The 24,869-nt window shown below is 42.1% G+C and overlaps 1 protein-coding gene across 1 annotated transcript in view; it reads right to left on the reverse strand.

The window, feature by feature from the left end:
• The window catches only part of LOC124789735 (disks large-associated protein 5-like), a 200,698-nt gene that overhangs the window by 64,862 nt on the left and 110,967 nt on the right, over positions 1–24,869 (reverse strand). The window contains exon 8 of the mRNA XM_047257186.1: positions 15,132–15,268. Coding sequence (XP_047113142.1) covers positions 15,132–15,268 — 137 coding nt within the window. The remainder of the gene's footprint in view (positions 1–15,131; positions 15,269–24,869) is intronic.

The following is a 24,869-nucleotide window of genomic DNA, read 5'->3' on the forward strand; positions in this document are numbered from 1 at the left end:
ACACACACACACACCATCATGAGAATAAATGGAGGACCACCAAAGCAGAAATTTGTACAAAGAACATGGCCACATTCATTGTAATTAGGTATAAGTGCAACACAACCAGTAGCGCTCACACCCATTCCCATGATCCGTCCCCCTAAGTCCAACGCGCCCTCTGTGGAGGATGACATAGTACTGCCACATGTTTGATGTTCAGATGTATGTGAAATCTTATGGGACTTAACTGCTAAGGTCATCAGTCCCTAAGCTGACACACTACTTAACCTAAATTATCCTAAGGACAAGCGCACACACCCATGCCCGAGGGAGGACTCAAACCTCCACCAGGACCAGCCGCACAGTATTTGACTGCAGTGCCCTAGACCGCTTGGCTAATCCCGCGCGCCCCACATGTTTGGCCTTTTGGAAGTATGCACATACATCACTGCAGTCAGACATATAAAAGACCTAATGAATATGCTGCTTAACCCATGGCATACAATGATGGGTATACCCATCATCATGCTCTCGCGCATTTACATACAATGAAGGGTACATCCTTCACTGTGTAATCACATTTAGTTGTGCTTAGTTTAGGTGGCATGTTAATATATGGCAGCAGCTGAGTCCGCCTTTGAATCGACCGGAAATGCTCAATTGCGGCTAATTATTATGACGCAAAGTTGGCATGTTCTTGTAGATTCAGTAGCTAACATGGCCGATTCATACGAAATCCAAACCGAAAGAGTATGTCTATTTCTTGAAGAAAGTGATTTGAGTGATTCTGATGCTGAAATAGATTATGGAAACAGTGACAGCACAGACTCAGTAGCAAGTGACACCAGTGGTTGTATTGACAAGGAAAATTTTTCCCTCCACAATTGAGTCGCTGTAGCGAAGCCGGCAACGGGTACATCGACAGTTACTGATGAGTGGAACTGGGATAATGTTTGCAATAACCCTTACATTACCACGAGCAGCTCTGAGGGCAAGATAGACGTTACTATTTGCAGATCCCTAGGCCAAAACCCATCACACTTGCACGTAACTACGCAGCTTTTGGCACTTAAGTTCTGCGAGTCGGTGGTCAAGGAATACAAATTATTTGTTATTTGCCGCTGAAACATGTGCAGGAGCAACTGTACATGTGGAACGGAGGAGAATGGTTGACGTAGCACACTGCTTTCCTGTGACAGTATATGAGATGAAGGCCTACTCTGCACTCTGCATACTTACGTCTCAAAGAAAGAAACCTTCTGTACAAGATAATTGGTAAAAGTGAAAAATAATTCAGACTCTTATTTTCAGTAAAACCATGTGTTTTTGGATATTCAAGGCTGTCTCAAGGTATCTTTGTTTTGCTACTGATTCTGAAGTTATGCAGCATGATAAACTGAGGAAGATCAGACCAGTTATTACTCGTCTTCTTGACATATTTTAGAGGATGTACATGCCTGGAAAAAATGTTGGTAATAATGAGAGTCTGATGAAGCTCATAGGCAGATTATCATGTGTCCAATACAACCCTTCAAAGAGAGCAAGATTTGGTTTGAAAATATATGACGTATGCTCAGCTAACAATGGATACTGTTACAATTTTAAAATTTACGCAGGTCTTGAGGCAGAAAAAGTATCCAAAACCTTACCAAGTGAGAGAGTTGTTACGAATGTGTGTGAGGTTTTATTGGATGAATAGAGAACAATATACATGGACAATTGGTATAGTTCTCCCAACTTGTTTCTAAAGCTATTGAAGAGGAAGACCTAAACAGTTGGAACTGTAAGACCAAACAGGAAGAACATGCCACCACAGTTCAAGAACTCAAAGCTGAAAAAAGGCGAACTGGCTTTTGCATCGGCAAAAACTTCTCGCTGTGAACTGGATTGACAAAAACCCAGTTCACACCCTGTCAACCATTCAAGATCGACCTGATTATGAAAGCACAGCAAAAAAATAGGGAGACTAAGCGGAAACTTAAGTGTATCAACAATTATACGAAAGGAATGGGCGGAGTTGCTGCACACAACCAACACATAGCATCAATGCAAGTACAGTACGGTATATGATGAACTCCAGTAAAAGAACGAGGTTCACAGATTTTCATCTTAACCTGGCAGAACGAATTCTGAAAAATATCAGACTTCCTGATTACAGGATTCACAGATGCCCAAGCCAAGGAACAAACCCATGAAGACTACAAGAAAGGCACTGGGGACATTTTCCCACAAAAATATCCCCAGCTGACAAGAAAGCAGCACTGTGTAGAAGATGTAAGGTCTGTTACGACAGAGGATATTGCGGAGGATCCTGCATTGACTGCAAAAAGTGCAAGATTTGTCAACATGTAGATAAGTGTTTTAAGCTTTATCACACTAAGACAAACTATATATGATTATATTTCACAATGTGATAGAGAATTACAATAAATACACTGCTGCTGCTCTAATATAGCTTACATCATGTTGCTGTAAAAACAGGGCAAGATCACTGAAAAATAAGTGTACTGCTGTGTCACAATGCCAATAAAAAAGTTACACAACATGAACAACTGAGAACTTTGAAGAAAGAGAAATTATGTAGCAACACAGAAACTGTTACACATATTTAACAAAATAAAAGCATTGTAATTTATGTAATCTTCAACACTAACAAATAAGGAGAGGCCGTTGCTGTTAATCATTTCTGTGCAAATGACAGTTGACTCTGACAGAATATCTGAGCTGTGAAAGCTCCTAGGCTTCCCCTCGAGCCTTGACGCTAAGCCCCAGTGCTTCAGGTGCCTGGGTGAACGCCACATGGCAAAGCATTGCTTTAATGCTAGAAGGTGTGTGAAATTCTCTGATGAGCATGACAGTTGCACTTCCGAAAGGTGCTGAGAAGAAATGCTGACATGCACCCACTGTGATTGGCCTCATGTTGCCAACATGTAAGACTATCGGATTTTCACAGGCTGCAACCGGACCAAAAGTAGGATGGCAGCCTCAGCCTGTAAGTTGCACTGTCTGGCAAATCCAAAGCCAGCACGGCACAATTAAGAATTGGTGTTAAGCAGGAGAGTGCGGGAAACTTTGCCAAAGCCTCAGAAGATGCAGCGCAGGAACGATGAGATGCATGTCATAGTGCATGATGCCATTGGCATGGCAACTGCGGCCTTCAAAACTGTCATGGCAGCAGCTGGGAATGCAGCACTCTCAGTCTTAGCTGCAGAGATGGAGGAGACCTGCCATCAGTTATGACAACTACATGGAGCACTTTGACATAACCTGCATGCACAATCAGAAGAGCCTGCCCCTGCCACTGCCCCATCCTCGGAATGGAATCAAGGGGAGGGGAGGGGAGGGCATAACCTAGCAGGAGACACCAGCCTTCGCCTTCACCACCTAACCAATCAGGCCAATGAAGAAGATGATGATGATGGCTGCCACAACTGTTGCACTGTGGTCAACATCCAGCAGAGGTAGCAAGACGAGACTGACAAAATCCACAGCAGCATCCTTCAGCACATCGAACAATCAACTGAGGTGCCGTCTCACACGGAGGGTGAGCCATGCTGGCAGAACCCAACCACTACTTGGCATAGCCTAGATGGGGCAACAAAGAAGTAGGAGCACAGCCAACCTAAGGCCTATCGCTGTGCCACTGACGTGGTAATACATAACAACAGTAGGGATCCCTCACACTAGTTCATGGCCCTGCCACTTCAATTTGAACTGACAGATTTTTGAAAGCAGAGGCAATGACGAAGGTATTGAGCTGCAGGATACCTGCTACTAACATAACCCTACCCTTGTATGATATGTCGCAGATAGCAAGCAGGTTTGGTACTGCCCTTACAACCTGTCCTGACTGCTGTATGGGTTTTTTCTTCCATGGCATTTTTTCACCCTCTGCCCTTACCCCACTATTTCTTTGAATTTTTCTGTCACCTAACCTCTCCTGAAGGGCCCATATTCATGGGTAATCTTACCCAGACATATGGAACATCACAGATCAACATTCTGTGAACTCTATGACTGAATTATGGCTCTTTGCTGAGGTGACAGTAGAACTTTTTGTGATAGTCACCATGCTAGTGCTGACATGGAAGGCCTCGACTCGTTTTTTTGTTTTATTTTCCTAGAAAAAAGCAACCAAGGTCAAAAATTGATTCCATACATTTTTGGGAACTTTCAAGTTAAAATTATGCACAAAAGTTTTATATGATGTTAACTACACGTAATTAAAAAAAAAAACTGTGACACATTTCAACATGACACAAAGTACCGTTTGAGCGCAGATCAAGGTCAGGCTCGCAGTTCAGAGCATGAAATGTTAGATCCTTTAATCAGTTAGCTGGGTTACAAACTTTAAAACTTGGTAGGTTGAAGTTAGATATAGTGGGTATTAATGTAGTGCAGCGGCAGGAAGAATAGGATTTATGGTAAGGAAGTACAGAAATGGCAACACAAAATCAAAGAGGGATCATCCTGGAGCAGGTCTAATAATTATATTATTATTTAACATTATTATTGTTATTATTATTATTATTATTTATTTCCTTTCTCAGACGTTATGTCTGGTTAAAAATGGAAAGTGACGCGGACCTTGATCAAGTGCGACTTCCTTTTAACTGTACGGTATATGTTACATTGCATTTAGGAACTTTCGGGTAATTGAACATGTATCAATAATTACAGATTTCTGTAGTTGTACATATATGTTTGGATGTAGCTGTATTGCGTTGATGTACTGGTGGATATTGTGTGGTATGACTCCTGTAGTTGATAGTGTAATTGGTATAATGTCAACTTTATCCTGATGCCACATGTCCTTGACTTCCTCAGCTGTTGGATGTATTTTTCAATTTTTTCTCCTGTTTTCTTCTGTATATTTGTTGTATTGGGTATGGATATTTCGATTAGTTGTGCTAATTTCTTCTTTTTATTGGTGAGTATAATGTCAGGTTTGTTTTGTGGTGTTGTTTTATCTATTATAATGGTTCTGTTCCAGGATAATTTGTATTCATCATTCTCCAGTACATTTTGTGGTGCATACTTGTATGTGGGAACGTGTTGTTTTATTAGTTTATGTTGTATGGCAAGTTGTTGATGTATTATTTTTGCTACATTGTCATGTCTTCTGGGGTATTCTGTGTTTGCTAGTATTGTACATCCGCTTGTGATGTGACCTACTATTTCTATTTGTTGTTTGCAAAGTCTGCATTTATCTGTTGTGGTATTGGGATCTTTAATAATATGCCTGCTGTAATATCTGGTGTTTATTGTTTGATCCTGTATTGCAATCATTAATGCTTCCATCTCACTGTATATATTGCCTTTTCTTAGCTATGTGTTGGATGCGTCTTGATCGATGTTTTTTTTTTTTTTTTTTTTTTTTTTTTGGTTTTCGGGCGCACAACTTCAATGGTCATTAGCGCCCTGACTACTCTAAGAATGCACCGCGAGGCACAAGTTGACAACAACAACGAAAAGGGAAAACACAATAAAAGACAGACTGACAGGCATAGGATTAAAAAACATCATCAAATGTCCTTAGCAAGGTTTGTCAAATTGATAAAACAAAGAACACGAGCAGCTGCTCGTGGGTCATCCGCTAAAATGGCATCTAAAGTATTAGGCAGGTTAAGATCGAGGCGCAGTGTGTTAAGATCTGGACAGGACATTAAAATGTGTCTAACCGTCAGCAAGTGCCCACATGGGCAGAACGGCGCCGGCGCCGCCGTCAGCAGATGGCGATGGCTGAACCGGCAGTGTCCAATTCTTAACCTTGCTAAAACGACCTCCTCCCGCCGAGAAGGGCGTGAGGAGGACGTCCAAGCCACGGGAAGAGGTTTTAAGGCCCGAAGCTTGTTGTCGGTAAGTGCAGCCCAATCGGCATGCCACAGCGACACAACGCGCCGACAAATGACCCTGCTAAAATCGGACGAAGGGACACAACAAGAAGCTGTCCGAGGCTGGAGGACCGCAGCCTTGGCCGCGGCATCTGCAGCTTCGTTCCCAGGGATACCGACATGGCCAGGAACCCACATAAAGCTAACCGGCGTACCGACGTCCACCAGCTGCTGAAGAGAGCGTTGGATCCGGTGTACGAAAGGGTGAACCGGGTACGGATCACTGAGGCTCTGGATGGCGCTCAGGGAATCTGAGCAGATGACATAAGCAGAATGTCGGTGGCGGCAGATGTAAAGAACAGCCTGGTAGAGGGCAAAGAGCTCAGCTGTAAAGACCGAACAATGGCCATGGAGCCGGTATTGGAAACTTTGTGCCCCAACAATAAAGGAACACCCGACCCCGTCATTGGTCTTAGAGCCATCTGTATAAATGAAAGTCATGTTGTTGAACTTCGAACGAAGTTCCAAAAAACGGGAGTGGTAGACCGAACCGGGGGTGACCTCTTTTGGGAGCGAGCTGAGGTCGAGGTGAACGCGGACCTGAGCCTGGAGCCAAGGTGGCGTGCGGCTCTCGCCCACTCGAAAGGTTGCAGGGAGTGAAAAATGAAGGTGTTGAAGGAGGCGACGAAAGCGAACTCCAGGGGGTAGCAAGGCAGAGACGTACAACCCGTATTGAAGGTCAAGAGAGTCGTCAAAAAAGGAACGATAAGACGGATGGTCGGGCATTGACAGTAGCCGACAGGCATACCGACAAAGCAGTATATCGCGCCTGTAGGTGAGTGGCAATTCGCCAGCGTCAGCATGAAGACTCTCTACGGGACTGGTATAAAATGCTCCGATCGCAAGTCGTAAACTCCGATGTTGTATGGAGTTGAGGCGGCGTAAGATGGATGGCCGTGCAGAGGAGTATACGAAGCTCCCATAATCCAGCTTGGAGCGGACGATCGACCGATATAGACGAAGTAGGACGGTTCGATCCGCTCCCCACGACATACCACTGAGAACACGGAGGACATTTAAAGAACGGGTACAACGGGCGGCCAAATATGACACATGTGGAGACCAGCTAAGTTTCCTGTCAAAGGTAAGGCCTAAAAATTTGATTGTCTCCACGAGTGGGAGAGCAACGGGACCGAGTCGTAAGGACGGTGGGAGAAACTCTTTGTAGCGCCAGAAGTTAATACAGACCGTCTTCTCGGCAGAAAAACGGAAGCCATTGGCGACACTCCAGGAGTAAAGACGGTCAAGAGAACGCTGAAGACAGCGCTCCAGGACACGTGTACACTGCGCGCTGCAATAGATGGTAAAATCGTCCACGAAAAGGGAGCCTGATACATCAGCTGGGAGGCAATCCATTATTGGATTGATCGCGATGGCGAAGAGAGCGACGCTCAAAACTGAGCCCTGTGGCACCCCATTCTCCTGGCGAAAGGTGTCGGACAGGACAGAACCCACACGTACCCGAAACTGTCGATCTATTAAAAAGGAACGAATAAAAAGAGGGAGGCGACCGCGAAAGCCCCATGTATGCATGGTGCGGAGAATGCCCGCCCTCCAACAGGTGTCGTAAGCTTTCTCCAAATCAAAGAACACAGCCGCGGTCGGGCGCTTCCGCAAGAAGTTATTCATAATGAAGGTCGACAAGGTAACCAGATGGTCAACAGCAGAGCGGCGCCTGCGAAATCCACATTGTACATTGGTAAGTAGGCGTCGAGACTCGAGCAGCCAAACCAATCGAGAGTTAACCATTCGCTCCATCACTTTACAGACACAGCTGGTAAGCGAGATAGGTCGATAACTGGAAGGCAAGTGCTTGTCCTTCCCCGGCTTAGGAATCGGGACAACAATAGACTCGCGCCAGCATGCGGGAACATGTCCCTCAATCCAGATGCGATTGTATGTACGAAGAAGAAAACCTTTACCCGCAGGAGAAAGGTTCTTCAGCATCTGAATATGAATAGAATCAGGCCCTGGAGCGGAGGACCGTGATCGGCCAAGTGCGGTTTCGAGTTCCCGCATGGTGAATGGGGCATTATAACTTTCACGATTCGAGGAGCGGAAGTCAGGTGGCCTAGCCTCCTCTGCCTGTTTGCGGGGGAGGAAGGCAGGGTGGTAATGAGCGGAGCTCGAAACCTCGGCGAAAAAGCGGCCGAAGGCATTGGAGACAGCCTCAGGGGCCACAAGGACTTCATTCGCGACCTTCAAGCCAGAAACTGGGGAGTGGACCTTAGTGCCAGATAGCCGGCGCAGGCTACCCCAGACAACAGAAGAAGGAGTAGAACTGTTGAAGGTGCTTGTGAAAGCAGCCCAGCTGGCTTTCTTGCTTTCTTTAATAATACGACGACACTGAGCACGTAATCGTTTATAATTAATACAATTCGCCACTGTAGGGTGGCGTTTAAAGGTGTGTAAAGCACGTCGACGAGCACGTAAAGCGTCTCTACATGCTGCGGTCCACCAGGGGACCGGTACGCGACGAGGAGAAGAAGTAGGGTGAGGGATGGAATATTCAGCAGCAGCGAGAATGACTTCCGTGAGGTGTGCGACCTGACGATCGCAGCTTGTGAAGGTTTGATCCAGAAAGGTCGCCCTGGAAGAGAAGAGCCCCCAGTCTGCCTTGGAGATGGTCCAACGAGAGGAGCACGGAGAGGGAGTATGCTGCAGGAGATGGATAACACATGGGAAGTGGTCGCTCGAATATGTATCAGCAAGTGCATACCACTCAAACCGGCGTGCAAGTTGGGGAGTACATATAGAGAGGTCTAAATGGGAATAGGTATGAGATGTGTCCGAAAGAAAAGTAGGGGCGCCAGTATTGAGGCAGACAAGATTGAGCTGGTTGAAAAGGTCTGCTAACAAGGAGCCCCTCGGGCAGGATGCGGGAGAGCCCCAAAGAGGATGGTGGGCATTGAAGTCTCCTGTTAACAAAAATGGTGCAGGTAGCTGAGCAATAAGTTGCGTCATGTCTGCCCTGGTAACGGCAGATGACGATGGAGCGTAAACGGTACAAAAGGAAAACGTAAAAGTGGGGAGAGTAATGCGGATGGCAACTGCCTGCAGGCCGGTGTGCAACGTGATGGGATCGTAGTAAATATCATCCCGGACCAGCAACATAACCCCTCCATGAGCTGGGATACCTACCACAGGGGGTAGGTCAAAACGCACAGAGGTGTAGTGTGCCAAGGCAATTTGATCGCATGGGCGTAGCTTCGTTTCCTGGAGGGCTACGACGAGCGGACGATGCAAGCGGAGCAGCAACTTCAAGTCCTCTCGGTTGGAGCGAATGCTGCGAATATTCCAGTTAATAAGTGCCATCGTAAGAAAAGGAAGATGAGAGAAGGGGTCACCTCGAAGGCCGCTTAGGGCCTGGCTTCGAGCGAGCACTGCCGCCGCTAGCAGGAGGCGGACAGTCATCGTCCATGGGGTCTATAGGGTCATCGGCCATCTCGGGAGGATGGCCGGGAGGGGGAGCTTCCTCCGCCGGTGAACGGCCAGATGTTCGGCTACCAGCGGTGCGGCCAGGCGAAACGGATGACGGCCTGGGGCGGCAACCGCTGGGTGGCGCAGGAGAAGAAAGGCGCCGCGGCGGAGAAGGAGAACTGTGCTTCCTATGCGCCTTTTTAGAAGGACGTTTGGTGGAAGTACCGGTCGAAGGCTGGGAGGTCGAGGGACGGAGGAAGTCTGCACGGGATGGTTCCTTCTTGAAGGCCCGTGCATCTGACTTCGGGGTCTTCGACTGAGCAGAAGCTGAGGAAGTGGCTGGTGTCTGTGGGGTGATGGGAGGAAGAGGAGACGTCGACCGCGCGATCTTAGCACTGGCCGAACGGACGACCGTGGTGCTGAAGGTCAGATCGCATGTCTGGGTTGCTACCTCCCGGGTAGTCCGAGGAGAGGCGAGGACAGTGCTGTATTTCCCCGCTGGGAGCAGCGTGGGCTTCCTACTAGCCAATAGCTTGCGAGCAGCCGAGGTGGACACTTTCTCTTTGACTCGAATTTCCTGAATACAGCGTTCTTCCTTATAGACAGGACAGTCGCGGGAGGATGCGGCATGGTCACCCTGACAGTTCACACAACGAGGAGACGGAGGTGGACAGTCACCCTCATGGGCATCCCTGCCACAAGTGACACATTTAGCCGCATTGGAGCAAGACTGTCGAGTGTGATTGAAACGCTGACACTGGTAGCAGCGCGTAGGTGTCGGGACATAGGGGCGAACAGAAATAACCTCGTAGCCCGCCTTGATGCGCGATGGCAGCTTAACACTATCGAAGGTTAAGAAAAGTGTCCGGGTCGGTATAAGGTCATTGTTGACCTTTTTCATGACCCGATGGACAGCCGTCACGCCCTGCTCAGCGAGGAAAGATTGAAGCTCCTCGTCAGTCAATCCGTCGAGAGAGCTACTATAGACTACACCTCGAGACGAATTCAAAGTTCGGTGGGCCTCCACCCGGACAGGGAACGTGTACAGGAGGGTGGCCCGAAGCAGTTTTTGTGCCTGAAAGGCACTCTCAGTTTCTAGTAATAAGGTGCCGTTACGCAACCTGGTACAAGATTTGACAGATCCGGCTATGGCATCTACGCCCTTCTGAATAACGAAAGGGTTGACAGAGGAAAAATCCTTTCCGTCCTCAGATCGAGAAACTACGAGGAACTGTGGGGCAGGCGGTAGTACTTTTGTCACTGTAGGCTGGTCACGTTTCCGTTTTTGGGTCGAAGTCGAAAGAGATGGAGTAGAATCCATTGCGGAGGAATCCCCCATGATTGCCAGCGTCTCCGATGGCGCGCTCCTTCCTTGTGGGGACCCTCTCAGAGGGCACTCCCGCCTTAGGTGAATGTTTACACCTCAGGTCACACCTCCCGAGAAACAGACGGAGGGACCAATCGGCATGGTCAGAAGGTATCAGCTCAGGCAATCACCCCTCCCCGGGCCTGGCCTTTACCAGGGGGTACGCGCGTGCCTTACATGTCTACCCAGGGCGGGGACTTACGCGTTACCCCGTCACCGGCTACGCGTGCGAACGCGTGGGTCGGCCTTCAGACACGCACAGGGAGGAAGGAAGTAGAGGAAAAAGAAGAGAGAGGGAGAAAGAGGACAGACTGTCTCAAACGCCGAGGCGGAGACCAGAGAAGGCAAGGAGAAGAAGGCAATGAGAAAGCAAGGAGAAGGAGGCAATGAGAAAGCAAGGAGAAGGAGGCAATGAAAAGGCAAGGAGAAGGAGGCAATGAAAAGGCAAGGAGAAGGCAATGAGAAGGCAAGGAGAAGAAGGCAATGAGAAGGCAAGGAGAAAAAGGCAATGAGAAGGCAAGGAGAAGTCAAGGGAAAGAGTAAGGAAGACAGTGAAGTGGAGAAGAGCAAAGAAAGGAACCAACAAAAGGAAGGAAGAAACGAGAAGTGAAAAACCAAAAAGACCACGATTATAGGTCGTGAAACCGTCCGTCTCCGGACGCAGGCGCTAACTACCCCCGTGAGGGGGATGGACTCCTTTTAGTCGCCTCTTACGACAGGCAGGAATACCTCGGGCCTATTCTAATCCCCGGACCCGCAGGGGGGCTTGATCGATGTGTGGCTGTGTTAGATGATACGGGTGCTTGCCATGTAGTGTTTTCTTTTTCCAATTTACTTTCTTCGTATCTGTTGATGTTATGTGATCTAAAGGGTTGTAGAAGTGGTTATGAAATTGCAATGGTGTAGCCGATGTATTTACATGAGTGATTGCTTTGTGTATTTTGCTAGTTTCTGCTCGTTCTATAAAGAATTTTCTTAAATTGTCTACCTGTCCATAATTTAGGTTTTTTATGTCGATAAATCCCCTTCCTCCTTCCTTTCTGCTTAATGGGAATCTTTCTGTTGTTTAATGTATGTGATGTATTCTATATTTGTGGCATTGTTATTGTGTAAGTATATTGAGTGCTTCTAGGTCTGTGTTACTCCATTTCACTACTCCAAACGAGTAGGTCATTATTGGTATAGCATTAGTATTTATAGCTGTTGTCTTGTTTCTTGCTGTCAGTTCTGTTTTCAGTATTTTTGTTAGTCTTTGTCTATATTTTTCTTTTAGTTCTTCTTTAATATTTGTATTATCTTTTCCTATTTTTTGTCTGTATCCTAGATATTTATAGGCATCTGTTTTTTCCATCGCTTATATGCAGTCGCTGTGGTTATCCAATATGTAATCTTCTTGTTTAGTGTTTTTCCCTTGACTGTACTATTTTTCTTACATTTGTCTGTTCCAAAAGCCGTATTTATATCATTGCTGAATACTTCAGTTATCTTCAGTAATTGGTTGAGTTGTTGATTTGTTGCTGCCAGTAGTTTTAGATCATCCATGTACAGCAAATGTGTGATTTTGTGTTGGTATGTTCCAGTAATATGGTACCCATAATTTGTATTGTTTAGCATGTTGGATAGTGGGTTCAGAGCAAGGCATAACCAGAGAGGACTTAATGAGTCTCCTTGGTATATTCCACGCTTAATCTGTATTGGCTGTGATGTGATATTATTTGAATTTGTTTGGATATTAAGTGTGGTTTTCCAATTTTTCATTGCTATGTTTAGGGACTGTATCAATTTAGGATCTACTTTGTATATTTCCAATATTTGTAGTAACCATGAGTGGGGTACACTATCAAAAGCTTTTTGGTAATCAATGTATGCGTAGTGTAGCGACCTTTGTTTAGTTTTAGCTTGATATGTCACCTCTGCATCTATTATCAGTTGCTCTTTACATCCTCGTGCTCCTTTGCAACAGTCTTTTTGTTCTTCATTTATAATTTTGTTCTGTGTTGTATGCGTCATTAATTTCTGTGTAATGACTGAAGTTAATATTTTGTATATTGTTGGTAGGCATGTTGTGGGGCGATATTTTGCTGGGTTTGCTGTGTCTGCTTGATCTTTAGGTTTCAGATAAGTTATTCCATGTGTAAGTGTATCAGGGAATGTGTATGGGTCTGCAATGTAACTGTTAAATAATTTAGTTAGATGTGAATGTGTTGAGGTGAACTACTTTAGCCATAAATTTGCTATTTTATCTCAAACTTCTGGCTAAAGAAGTTATTATTATTATTATTTCTTTCTTGTCTCAGACATTATGTCTGGTTAAAAATGGAAGGTGACGCGGACCTTGATCAAGTGTGACTACCTTTTAACTGTATGGTATATGTTACATTGCATTTAGGAACTTTCGGGTAATTGAACAAGTGTCAATAATTACAGATTTCTGTAATTCTGGGTATCTGGTAATAAATGTTGTGTATACTTGTGATCTGTATCCAGTTGTGTTGGTTCCTAGGTTTGTTGCTTGGTAGGGGAAAGCCAAAGAACTTTCTTTGGCTTCCCCCTGACAACCATGCCTCCATCCTTGCTACCCTCCCTGTTTTCCTTTCCCTGTTGCTTCATAACCTGGGTTGTGAGTAACTGAATCCACTTTCCCTTCTTCCTTTTCTTTCCCCTCTCTCCTTCCTGATGAAGGAACATTTGTTCCGAAAGCTAGGAACGTAAATTTTCTGTTCTGTTTTGTGTATCTATCGGCTGTACTGAGCTGAGGTAAGTACTGGCCAGCCCCTCTATCTCTTTGTTAGTATTTGTTTCACATCTTTATATGAGATTTTCCATTAATCATAGTGTAGCAGTTAAGTTATGTAGCAGGTATGCTGAAAGTTGTGGGGTCAGATGCGCTGTTTTCAATGAAATGCCTGATCATTATTTTTATTCAATTAATTGGTTAAATTTAATCTTGTCCATTCCTAATGCTTTCAAATAACGCACTAATTTTTGTATTAACTTTTTGCTTGCTCTAATTTTTTCTTCCTTTCATTCTTTTTTCATTTGGAATCTCTCAACATTATTTCAATAATTATTATTTAAGTATAGTAATATTTAAATGTTTAAAAATACTGATCTAATGATTAAAAACAAAAGACAATATAACCTACCTGTACTGACTGGATGGTGTGAAAATTTTTTGTTACAAGTCATAAGAGGTACTACTATTAATAGTAATGCAATATTTTCTCCACCGAAGTTTGAGGAACTTTAATTTTCATAAAGCAACGACACAAATTTTCAATCATACAACACAGACCCATTTTGAAATCAAACGTGTTCTCTCTGTTAACCATCTGTGAGCCTGTCGAACAGTCGCAAACTGAACTGCTGCAGTGAAATATGAGCAGAAAATATTGGGAAGGGTACAATGTACATATTTTTGTATGGCAACTGTTGTAAAAATTTAAAAAAAAAAAAAGTTCTCTCACCATGAGCAAAGATGATTTAAATGAAAGGTTTTCTAAATTAAACAAAACTCAAGTAAAATGGTTAACAAATATAATGATTGTATTAACATGGATGAAAATAAAAAATAATGAAAGTAAGAAACTAAATCTAAGTAATTTTAGGGAAGTTGTTCAAAGATCACACGAGATAAATGAAAAGGTTAAAGGAAGAAAAATAAGAGCAGAGAAAAAAGTTAACATAATGATTAAATTGATACGGAAAAGGATTAGAAATAAAGAAAATTATATACAAGCTAAATTAAATAAAAATAACACAATCCTATTGGTGAAGATTTTTAGTACAAAGAGACTGCACCCAATGGCACTGACCTAAACCTTAGGCATAGCAGACAGATAACTTAACTGCTAGGCTATGATGTCATTTTGAAAATCAGTGGTTAATCATAGATGCAATGTACCACAAAATTTTTTTGTTTTTTTTTTACTTACTTACTCATAACTGTGGCCACACCTGTGTGAATGGCTGCAGGATGTGATATGTGACCCTAACCTGCTCCACTGTATATATGGTTTCAAACAGTTCATCCCTCCCCTGGATACATACCCTTGTAAGCACAGAAGGGAAGACTGAAAGTTGGAAGATCAAAGGGATATATTTGCAGAAGGACTATACAAGAAAAACAATCTTTTAGGGCACTGTTATGGAGAGAAAACAGGGAGTAAATAGAGATAGGAGATTCAATACGGCAAGAACAATCAGAGAGTACTGAAAGTCCTAAGTTGAAACAAGACGCCATGAGTAGATAACATTCCCTGCCAGCCATGACGAAACTGAAATAACCTATTGCAACTGTTTCTTTCAGGTATAGCATAATTGATTATGCAAACATTTGGCAACTTATTATTCAACCAAACTATCAAAACAGCCACTTTCATTGTGTTTTGATGGTGACTGTTCAGACAGTTATTTACTCAGTAAGGTTATTTACTATGACAAACTTTGGATCAGTGCAATACAAATACCTTGTTTCCAGTTTCTGGTGTACTGATTTCTCTCAAATGGTTTGTGATCTTCATCAGTGCAGTGCTGCACCTGCTATTCCTTTTCTGTTTTTCACTGAGCTGTGCTCTAATTAACACAACTACTGGTGTGCAATTAGCTGTAAAACAATGAGAAATAACAATGAAAAAACACATAATCAATTCACCATTAATCCTGTTTTAAGGTGAACTGAAATTTCCTATGCAGATCATACTAATGAATAGCATCATATCCTTTCTGTGTGTATTTCTGAGGTAATAATGTGCTCACTGTCAGTAAAGAAGGCATTATTAGAATTTTATTTTGTATGCAAATTAAAGCTTATCCATTGTCAATCCTTTATCTCTAAAGCGCCTGCTCTCTCTTCCTCTCTGTTTTGTAACAACTAAAGATATACTTAGATCTCGTTCTTAATGCTTTAACATTCAGAATTTTATACTCAGTAACAAAGTGACACATATTGAGGGAAATGGCTCCACTTGGTCATCTTTGTGGAAGTCTAGATTCCATCCTTAACTTATTGCAAACATCAAAGAAACAATCAATTCAAAATTTTGACTCAAGCAAACAACTGCAAGGCACCCCCACCCCCCAATGGCCTTTAAGCTTTGAAATTTTCACTGAAAGACAACTTACTTTTTTAGATAAGGTTTCAGATATTTCACTTTCAATCACTTGTAGATACTGGTAAAAGGAATGTGAACTTCTATTATATTAATTAACAAACAATATTTATTTCTAGCAACCTGTTATTTGCTGCTGCTAAGTTTATATGAAAAAACACTAAATACTTCCCATGAGAGTATGTTACACAATTTTTCATAAATGTTATTATATGAACTAATATAATAGAGGGAAACATTCCACATGGGAAAAATATATCTAAAAACAAAGATGATGTGATTTACCAAACGAAATCGCTGGCAGGTCGATAGACACACAAACAAACACAAACACACACACAAAATTCAAGCTTTCGCAACAAACTGTTGCCTCATCAGGAAAGAGGGAAAGAGAGGGAAAGACCAGATTATGAAAATAAGGCTAACAATTGTCTGACGAAGAAATAATGACGTTAAAACCTGTGGGAAGTGGCTAAAAATTATCAGTGATGTGGGAAAAACGGAAATGGAAATAAAGCGAAAGTTATTAGAAATAGCCGAAATGGTTGTTTAAAAGGTGAAAGGAACTGTTTGTGAACTAGAAACGGTGGATTTTATAGCAGCAGTAGTGCTGATAGCGGCAAAAAATTTTTTTTTGTTATGGTTTGGAAGTGGGTTACGTATTACTGAGTATATATAGGCGGGATAAAATTGTATAGCAGATTACGGTAAAAAGGAGAAGGTGAATACAAAGTGAAACTACTGGCAAAAACACAAAGAGAAAATAAGATGACAGGAAAGATTTCTAAATGCAACAGTGACAATAACAAACGTAATTGTTGGGTTCAAATTAATGATATTAATATAATAGAGGGAAACATTCCACATGGGAAAAATATATCTAAAAACAAAGATGATGTGACTTGCCAAACGAAAGCGCTGGCAGGTCGATAGACACACAAACAAACACAAACATACACACAAAATTCAAGCTTTCGCAACACCTCTTTCCTGATGAGGCAACAGTTTGTTGCGAAAGCTTGAATTTTGTGTGTATGTTTGTGTGTCTATCGACCTGCCAGCGCTTTTGTTTGGTAAGTCACATCATCTTTGTTTTTAGATATATTATATGAACTTTTATTTTCATTAATTATTATTACATAAATTTTTAGACCTTCTACATTTATATACTGCTGTGTACTTGGTTTACAAAGGAGAATCTCAGGCAGGAAAATTAGAGTTTAACATTCCGTCCATAGCGAGGTCACGAGCGACCACGCACAATCTCGGATTACAAAAGGAAATTGGTTGTATCCTTTTTGGAACTATCACTGGGCCACTTGCCTCATTTGGAGAGATCACAGAAAACCTAATCTAAACCTGTACGGCTGGACGGGGATTTGAACAGTCAACCTATTGAATAATAGTACAGTGTGCTAACCACTGTGCTACCTCCCTATGAGAGTTTACAAAGCTAATTCGTGATGGCAAGAAGAGACTCTTCTGAAATAGCATATTCTGATAGTTCATTACACAAAATAAGAAAATCTCCTTACACACCAGGGTTCCAATCAAATCATTGGAGCCAGACTGCCCTCAAAGTAGCAAGTTTTAAACATTTTCTCCTAGCATCTGTGAGTAGTAGAGTTACAAAAAAGGAATCCATAGCATTAGTGATTCAAAAATTTTCTATCAGTGCTAAAAATGCATGAATTCTTACTACAACAATGGTCCAAGTTCAGGGCTACCATCATTATCCTCTTAAGGGGGGGGGGGGGGGGGGGGAATCTGCCTCACATAGTATACTCATTTCACACACACTTTGTGCCTACTATCACACATCTATGACAGAAAAACTGAGATGTATGTTCTTAAGCTCGAGGTTATTATAAATGATTGAAGTGATTTCATAAATTCACTGTAGCTACACTGACATACTGTCATTAAACTCAGTACACATACAGAAAAACTCAGGAAGTTTTGTATTGTTTCAGCTGCACTTCAGAGTTCAGAGTTTTGTCATGAGAGTACAGCAGTGAGCAGTTAGGCAAGATGGTGACAGTGCAGAGGAAGCATATGTTGTGCTTGAAATGCATTCATGTCAGTCTGCTGTAAAACTGCAATGACACTTCAGAATGAACTTCAACAAAGATCCGCCAACAGCCTACTCCATTCAAATTGTGCGAGCAGCTTAGAGCTTCAGGATTTCACTGCATGGGAAATCAACATGTTGGTCTGCAGTGAGTGAATAAACGGCTGACTGCATGTCGGTGAGTTTTGCAGGTGGTTCACAGAAGTCAATAAACTGAGCATGTACAGATCTGAACATACCAAAACTAACTGACTGGAAGGTCTTAAGGAAATGACTGAAGCTGAACCCTTAACGCTTGTGATTGGTACAAGCCCAGATTCCTGATGACAAAGTCAAAATAATTTAATTGGATGGATAAGGGGTAGATTTCTTCCCGAAATCTATCACTTTTCCTAGATCTCTCCAGTCCTTTTACTTCACCCCTCTTCCTTTTCCTTCAACGCTTCCTCCTGAATAAGGAGCCATTTACTCCAAAAACTTACCTAATCACAACCCTCTTTTATGTGTATGTTTTTCTGCTTCTTTGTGAGTAGATTATTTATTTATACAATTAAATTATTTTGTCAAAAATTGATTTTTTTATGACAAAGTCAGATACTTTGAATTTTTGGCACAGTTGCAACAGCTTATAGAAGAGCAAGGGTTTTGTGTGAAATTCATCTTCAGTGATGAAGCAACATTTTTTTTTGTGAATGGCACATTGAATAAACACGTGAATCTGCAGGACAGAAAATTCCCATGCCATCATACAGTACATTCAAGATTCACAAAAAGCTAACATGTTCTGTGCAGTTTCACGGTTGAAAGTTTACAGTTCCTTTTTCTTCTGTAAATAGACCGTTGCACAGGATGCGTGTATCTGGACATGCTGCAAAACTGGCTCATGTCACAAGATGGAGACTGCCCGTGTGGACTCCATATACCAACAGGATGGTACTCGAAACCACTTCCATCATGATGTTCATGAATTCTTAAACAGGGAATTGGGAAACCAGTGGACTGGCCACACTGGGGTTGATCAATTCATGTCATGGCCTTCATGCTCTCCCAAACTAACCCCATGCGATTTTTTTGTTTGTGGTTATGTGAAAGATTCAATGTTTATGTCTTCTCTAACAAGAAACCTATCAGAAGTGCGACGTTGCATCAACAGTTTTTTTTTTAACTGACTGATACAGACATGATGTGCTGAATGTGGAAAGAACTTTATTGTCAACTGCAGAACCATCTGGGGCCACATATGGAGCACTTTCAGTATGTAAGAAAAACCTTTCTGAGTTTTTCTATGTGTGTGCAAAGCCCTGTGACAAAATGTCAAATAATACAACTACAGCTACAGAAAATCTGTCAAATCTCTTCATTTATAATAACCCTGTATTTCACAAAAACGACTTCTTTGAGTTGTAGGTAGTTCCAGCAAAGGCCCAGAAACTACTTCATCGTTCACATCAAAAAAACAAATGAACTAACTGGTAAGACAACACAACAATGATTTGTAATGGATACAACACTGCTGTAGAGCTTATACAGTTTTATTATTACTACTGCAACTATTGTGTGGCCAGACAAAAGTGGCAGCCTACAGTTTTCCAATTTTTGTCAGTTCAGAGGTAAGGAGCTGAACAATCATGAGATTTACAAACAGTAAGATCAGTGCATGCATTTTAACTATGTTCATTTTTAATGGCGGTGCAGTGTTTTGGTGAAGCAAGTATCATCAGAGAGAGGATTGGTGCAAAGGAAGCATATTTTCTAGAAGAAATCTATCCTCAATGTGGATAATTAGTTTTCTTTCCTGAAAAGGAGTTTTAGGCAGCACTTGCAATGCAGTAAAAATTGCTTCATCATTCTATAGGAAAAGTCTACTAGAAGTGAGTAGTACCAATTGTCTCACTGACTCATTAGTTCATGGGTTGACACGTCTATAAAAAGTGAATTTTTACCTTTCCTTTTCAATGAAAACTGATGATGGCAGTGACAGCAGAAGGGTCGGGTGGTGAGAGGGGAGGTGAGGTGTGTGTGGAGGCAGAGGCTTGTTGCACTAGTTAATATACGACTGCACTGACAGAGCTAGAGGAACTGAATAAGGCTTTCTTAATTTGCTGAACTATATGGTGAAAGAAAATGTTTACAGTAATATTTGTTTAAAATTACAGCCAATGAAACAATGGATGATCTCTGATATAGTTCATAAAGATCAAACCAGGTGAAAAAAAGAGACTTATTTCCTAAAGTTTAAAAACAAAACAGGCAGCTGCCCCATGTTTGGTGAAGATGAAAATGAGACATCTTTTTACTGCAAATCAGCTCAGCACAGCAAAAATAAATAATTAGAAATCAACCAGTGAAAGCAGTGATGCTGGTAACAATTGTCAAAAATCATTTGTCAGCATTCAGCAACAGTAATAAATGCAGCAACACCTGATTCAGTGAGATTTTTCACTGTGCATTTCTTTTACTTCAAGTCTAAGTTGACAATAGGCACATTTCGCCGCCCCCACTGGGTCATAGGTGTGAGGATAGTATTGCAGACTGTGCTATCTACTGGACAATAGGAGTCATAGTGGTGCTGAAATGTGCTGGGGCTCCCGAATTTATTAGGCAAAGATAAGGGTATGAGTGAGAAGAGTCTTTCTAGCAGTTGCCCCTTACTAGTTGTTATCCTGCTGCCCCATACATGATAGTGAGCCTTAAAATCTCCCAATAAAGTGAAAGGCGGTATTTGCTGTTCAATTAGTTCTTCCATCTTTGTATAAAATTCTTTGATAATGAGAATTTAGATATTACAGGTTGTCATAATTACACTCACCGGTGTTCCAATGGTTATTGCTTTGAGTGCAATGTTTATGGGTATATATTCACTCAAAGTGTGAGTTAACTAGTGTGTGAACACCAGCTACCTGTTCCCTTTTATTTTGTTTTTACCATATACGCTATGCCCTCTAGAAGTAGGAAGGCAATCTTTAAAGATTCTGAAATGCAATACATATCTTAGCCATTGACAAAATTCTTCCAGGTGATGACAGTTGCCATTCAAATTCCACAGTAAAATCGCAGTGAAGCTGTCGGCAAGGCCAGCAAAGGTAAGGGTGATATCTGTTGATCTACAGGATATTTTAAGGCCTCACGTGTGGTTGGCGTAGTTTCCATAGATTCTTCTGCTGTCAAGAACAGTTCTATTCAATTATTTCTTTGCCTTGCAGTTTTCTTGTCTTCTCACTTCTGTTTCTCTGGTTGTTGTTTTCCACCATGAATTTTTTCTGGTTGTAGGCCCAGGTAAGAAGAAAATTTAACATTTCTTCAGGTCAAAGTCTTCGCCTTTTTTAGCCACTGCCTAATATTTGACTGTGGAAGAAGCTGTGGAGTAAGATCTCTCTTGCACAATTCGTTTTGTTTTGTTTGCACGGTCTTGATTTACAGGTGGGATTAGTGTTAAAGGCTGAGCTAAGTGGAGCCACAGATGCAACTTTTGCATAATTTGACACCATGTTGACTAGATGCATGCGTTCATATACTTAAAAACCACACACAAAGGAATAATGCAAATTTGTCACAAACTGATATTCATAAAGATATCGACTGAAAACGCAGAATTGTAAACTTTGACTGTCAATGGGTGTATGTGTGATGCTGCTGCAAAATTTCATAGCACAGATAACAAAAAACAGGGGACACATCGATACCAGAGCATAATAAGCACGTATGCAGTGATGGCTGGCACAATCAGCCTGGAATCTCACTGACTGGGGTAGAATTGTCTTCAGTGGTGAGTCCCACTTTGAACTGAGCACCAATGACCCGAGAAGGTGTATCTGGAGACGACGCAGATATTCTTGTGATACCAACGTGACTGTCACCAGCTACACAGCCTGACAACCAGGAGTGATGGTCTTGGTGCCATTTCTTTTCACACCAGGACCCATCCTATTGTCATTCACAGTACCCTTAAAGCACAGTGGTACGTCAACAATATTCTAGGCCCCGTTTCATTGTCCTTCATGGCGAGCCATCCTGGGCTTACATTTCAACAAGATAATGCCTGTCTGCTCACGGCGAGAGTTTTTACTTGTTGTCTTCATGCTTACCAAACCCTACTCTGCCAAGCAAAATCACCAGATCTCTCACAGATTGAGAATGGTCAGAGCATTATGGGCAGGGCCCTACAACTAGTTCAGGATTCCGATGATCTGACAAGCCAATTGGACAGAATCTGACACGATATCTCGCAGAAGGACAGCCAACAACTCTACCTGTCAGTGCCAAGAAGAATAACTGCTTGCATAAGGGCCAGAGGTGGACCAACACGTTATTGACTTGCTCCATTTATGAAGCTCTTTCTCATGAATAAATCATTAAACTTTCCTTAAATTTTAATCTTTTGTTTATCTGTACATGTACATCAGATCTACCAATTTCCACCCCATTCAGATACCGTATTTACTCGAATCTAAGCCGCACTTTTTTTTCCCGTTTTTGTAATCCAAAAAACCGCCTGCGGCTTAGAATCGAGTGTGAAGCAAGCGGAAGTTCTGAAAAATGTAGGTAGGTGCCGCCATAACAAACTTCTGCCGTCGAATATATGTAGCGCTACACAGGCATCCTTTGTAGGCACAAAGATAAATACTGGCGCCAAAACCTCTGCGTCAGTAAATAAAATTTAAAAAAAATTGGAAGACGAGCTTTTTTTCTCCGCCCGAGTTTCGACCACTGCATTTTCATAAATTATCCAACGAAGTAAATACAAATTCCGTATTGTTCATCTTCGAATGTAGCAGAATTTCAATGTACTATGAAAATCCGACTGGCAAGACTGGGATTTTTGTCAATATGGCCAACTCTACATTCTGAATTTTCTCCTACCTGTGAGAAGAGATGGTTGCTAATAGGAACTTTATGAAATGTGAATCACATGCAGTATTCTCTTCACCATAAGAATAATACGAATATAAACATTATGCCATGTATTCTTTCGTGTTTGCTTCTATCTCATTTAAATACTGTCTGCCCAATAAACTACGAAACTAGCGTGAGACAACAGCAAACGCGGAAGAATATACGTACCGTGTCATGTTCATATACGTATTACTCTTATGCCTAATAGTGATACAGTCAGAAATGAAGCACGGCAACTGACTAGATTTTTAAATCTAAGATGACTAATTTCTGTGCAGAATTTGATGTACTAAAGAAGCGGCTGCAAAGATTTTCAAACGGAGAAAAATTTTCGCCAAACTCTCGTTCAGAACATGTTCTATCATACGCAGTCTATTATTTGGTTCTTGTTGATCATTATCAAAGAAAGCAGCAGTGTAAGTAACAACAAATAGCAGTCTCTTGCCTAATGAGACGATTCCTCTCTTTTTTTAATTGTAGGCGGCGGTAGCGCGCACAAAAGCAAGCCATGCCGCGAGCAGCAACAGGCCGTAAACACGCACTATCAGAATGCGACAAACAATGCATGACACAGTATAGTAATGCATTTTCAGCTTAGAGTGACTGACGTAAACACCTATAACATAGAAAACGGCACTTATCAGATCAAAGCAAAATAAGCAATCGATTGAAACCAGACGAAGCACGTGAAAAAGGAAGGGTATCCGTATAAATACGGACGGAGCGCCTGACGCATAGCAATGGCTACCTGGTAAAGCTTAACTGCTAAGCTTACAACTCGAACCAAACTACTGTAGCTGTATCGTCATTCATTCGACCTAAATTGTGTCTCATATTACAATGGACCAACTTTGTTTTGATTTGGAGGTTCGGCCTAAAACTTTTCTCTCCCCTTGAATTTCGAGGCTAAAATTTCAGGTGCGGCTTAGATTTGGGAATTCCCCCCCCCCCCCCCCCCCCCCCTTTATTTCGAGGCTCATTTTTCAGGTGCGGCTTAGATTCGAGTAAATACGGTAATTCCTTTGTGGTGTCTCCTTTTTTGTCTTAAAGATTGTATCTCCCCCACCTCCTAGGACATGACATTGCTTCATATTCCTGTATCTTCTTTCCTTTTTAAATACTGGGCAAACCAACAATGTAGAAGTAGGTGTTCCTTACAACTTACACACAAAGGCAGTTGTCTGCAAGAATGACCTACGTGATGTAATCTTACGCATTTTGGTTCTGTTGTTCAGCAGGATGATTTAACCAAAACATTAGCATCAAAACCATCTCGTGGGTGGTGCAATGTAAGATTTCATGTTATACCTACTGTATTTACTCAAATCTAAGCCGCACTTTTTTTCTGGTTTTTGCAATCCAAAAAACTGCCTGCAGCTTAGAATAGAGTGTAAAGTAAGCGAAGTTCCGAAAAATGTTGGTAGGTGCCACCACAACTAACTTCTTCTGTTGAATATATGTAGCGCTACACAGGCATGCTTTGCAGGGACAAAGATAAACAGTGGCGCAAAAACCTCTGCACAAATAAGTAAATTTAAAAAAAAGGTACAAGACGAGCTCTTTTTCTCCGCCCCGAGTTTCAACCACTGCATTTTCATACATTATCCAACGAAGTAGTCAGAAATTCCGTATTGTTCATCTTCGAATGTAGCAGCCTTTCAAATATTCGTAACAACAAAATTAAATTTCTTTACACAAAAATACCAACAATGCACAAGGCTTTAGAATTGTTGCACGAGTAGATACGCTGGGGCTCATAAGATTTCACATAGCGGCACCTATTGCTTCGTGGAATTTTGTCACGTGCGTGCCGGCATCAGTTAACCATAATGAAGCGCTTTCATTATAGTGCCAAATTCAAGAGGCGAGTTATTTCTTATGCGGAGCAAAGTTCTAATCGTGCTGCAGGTCTGCGGTAGGGGATTGATGAGAGCAATGTCAGGCAATGGCAACTGCAGACACACAAATTATTTGAATGTTCAAGTAGCTGGAAATCATTTAGTGGGCCAAAGTGTGGTCAAAATCATGCACTAGAAGTGATTTTAAATGAACTTGTGAAGGAACAGCGTCAGAAATTCCTGTGAACACCGAAAATTTTTAAAATTAAGATACATGAAACTGCTAGAGAACAA

Source organism: Schistocerca piceifrons, chromosome 3 (genome assembly GCF_021461385.2).
Source record: "Schistocerca piceifrons isolate TAMUIC-IGC-003096 chromosome 3, iqSchPice1.1, whole genome shotgun sequence".
Lineage (NCBI taxonomy): Eukaryota > Metazoa > Arthropoda > Insecta > Orthoptera > Acrididae > Schistocerca > Schistocerca piceifrons.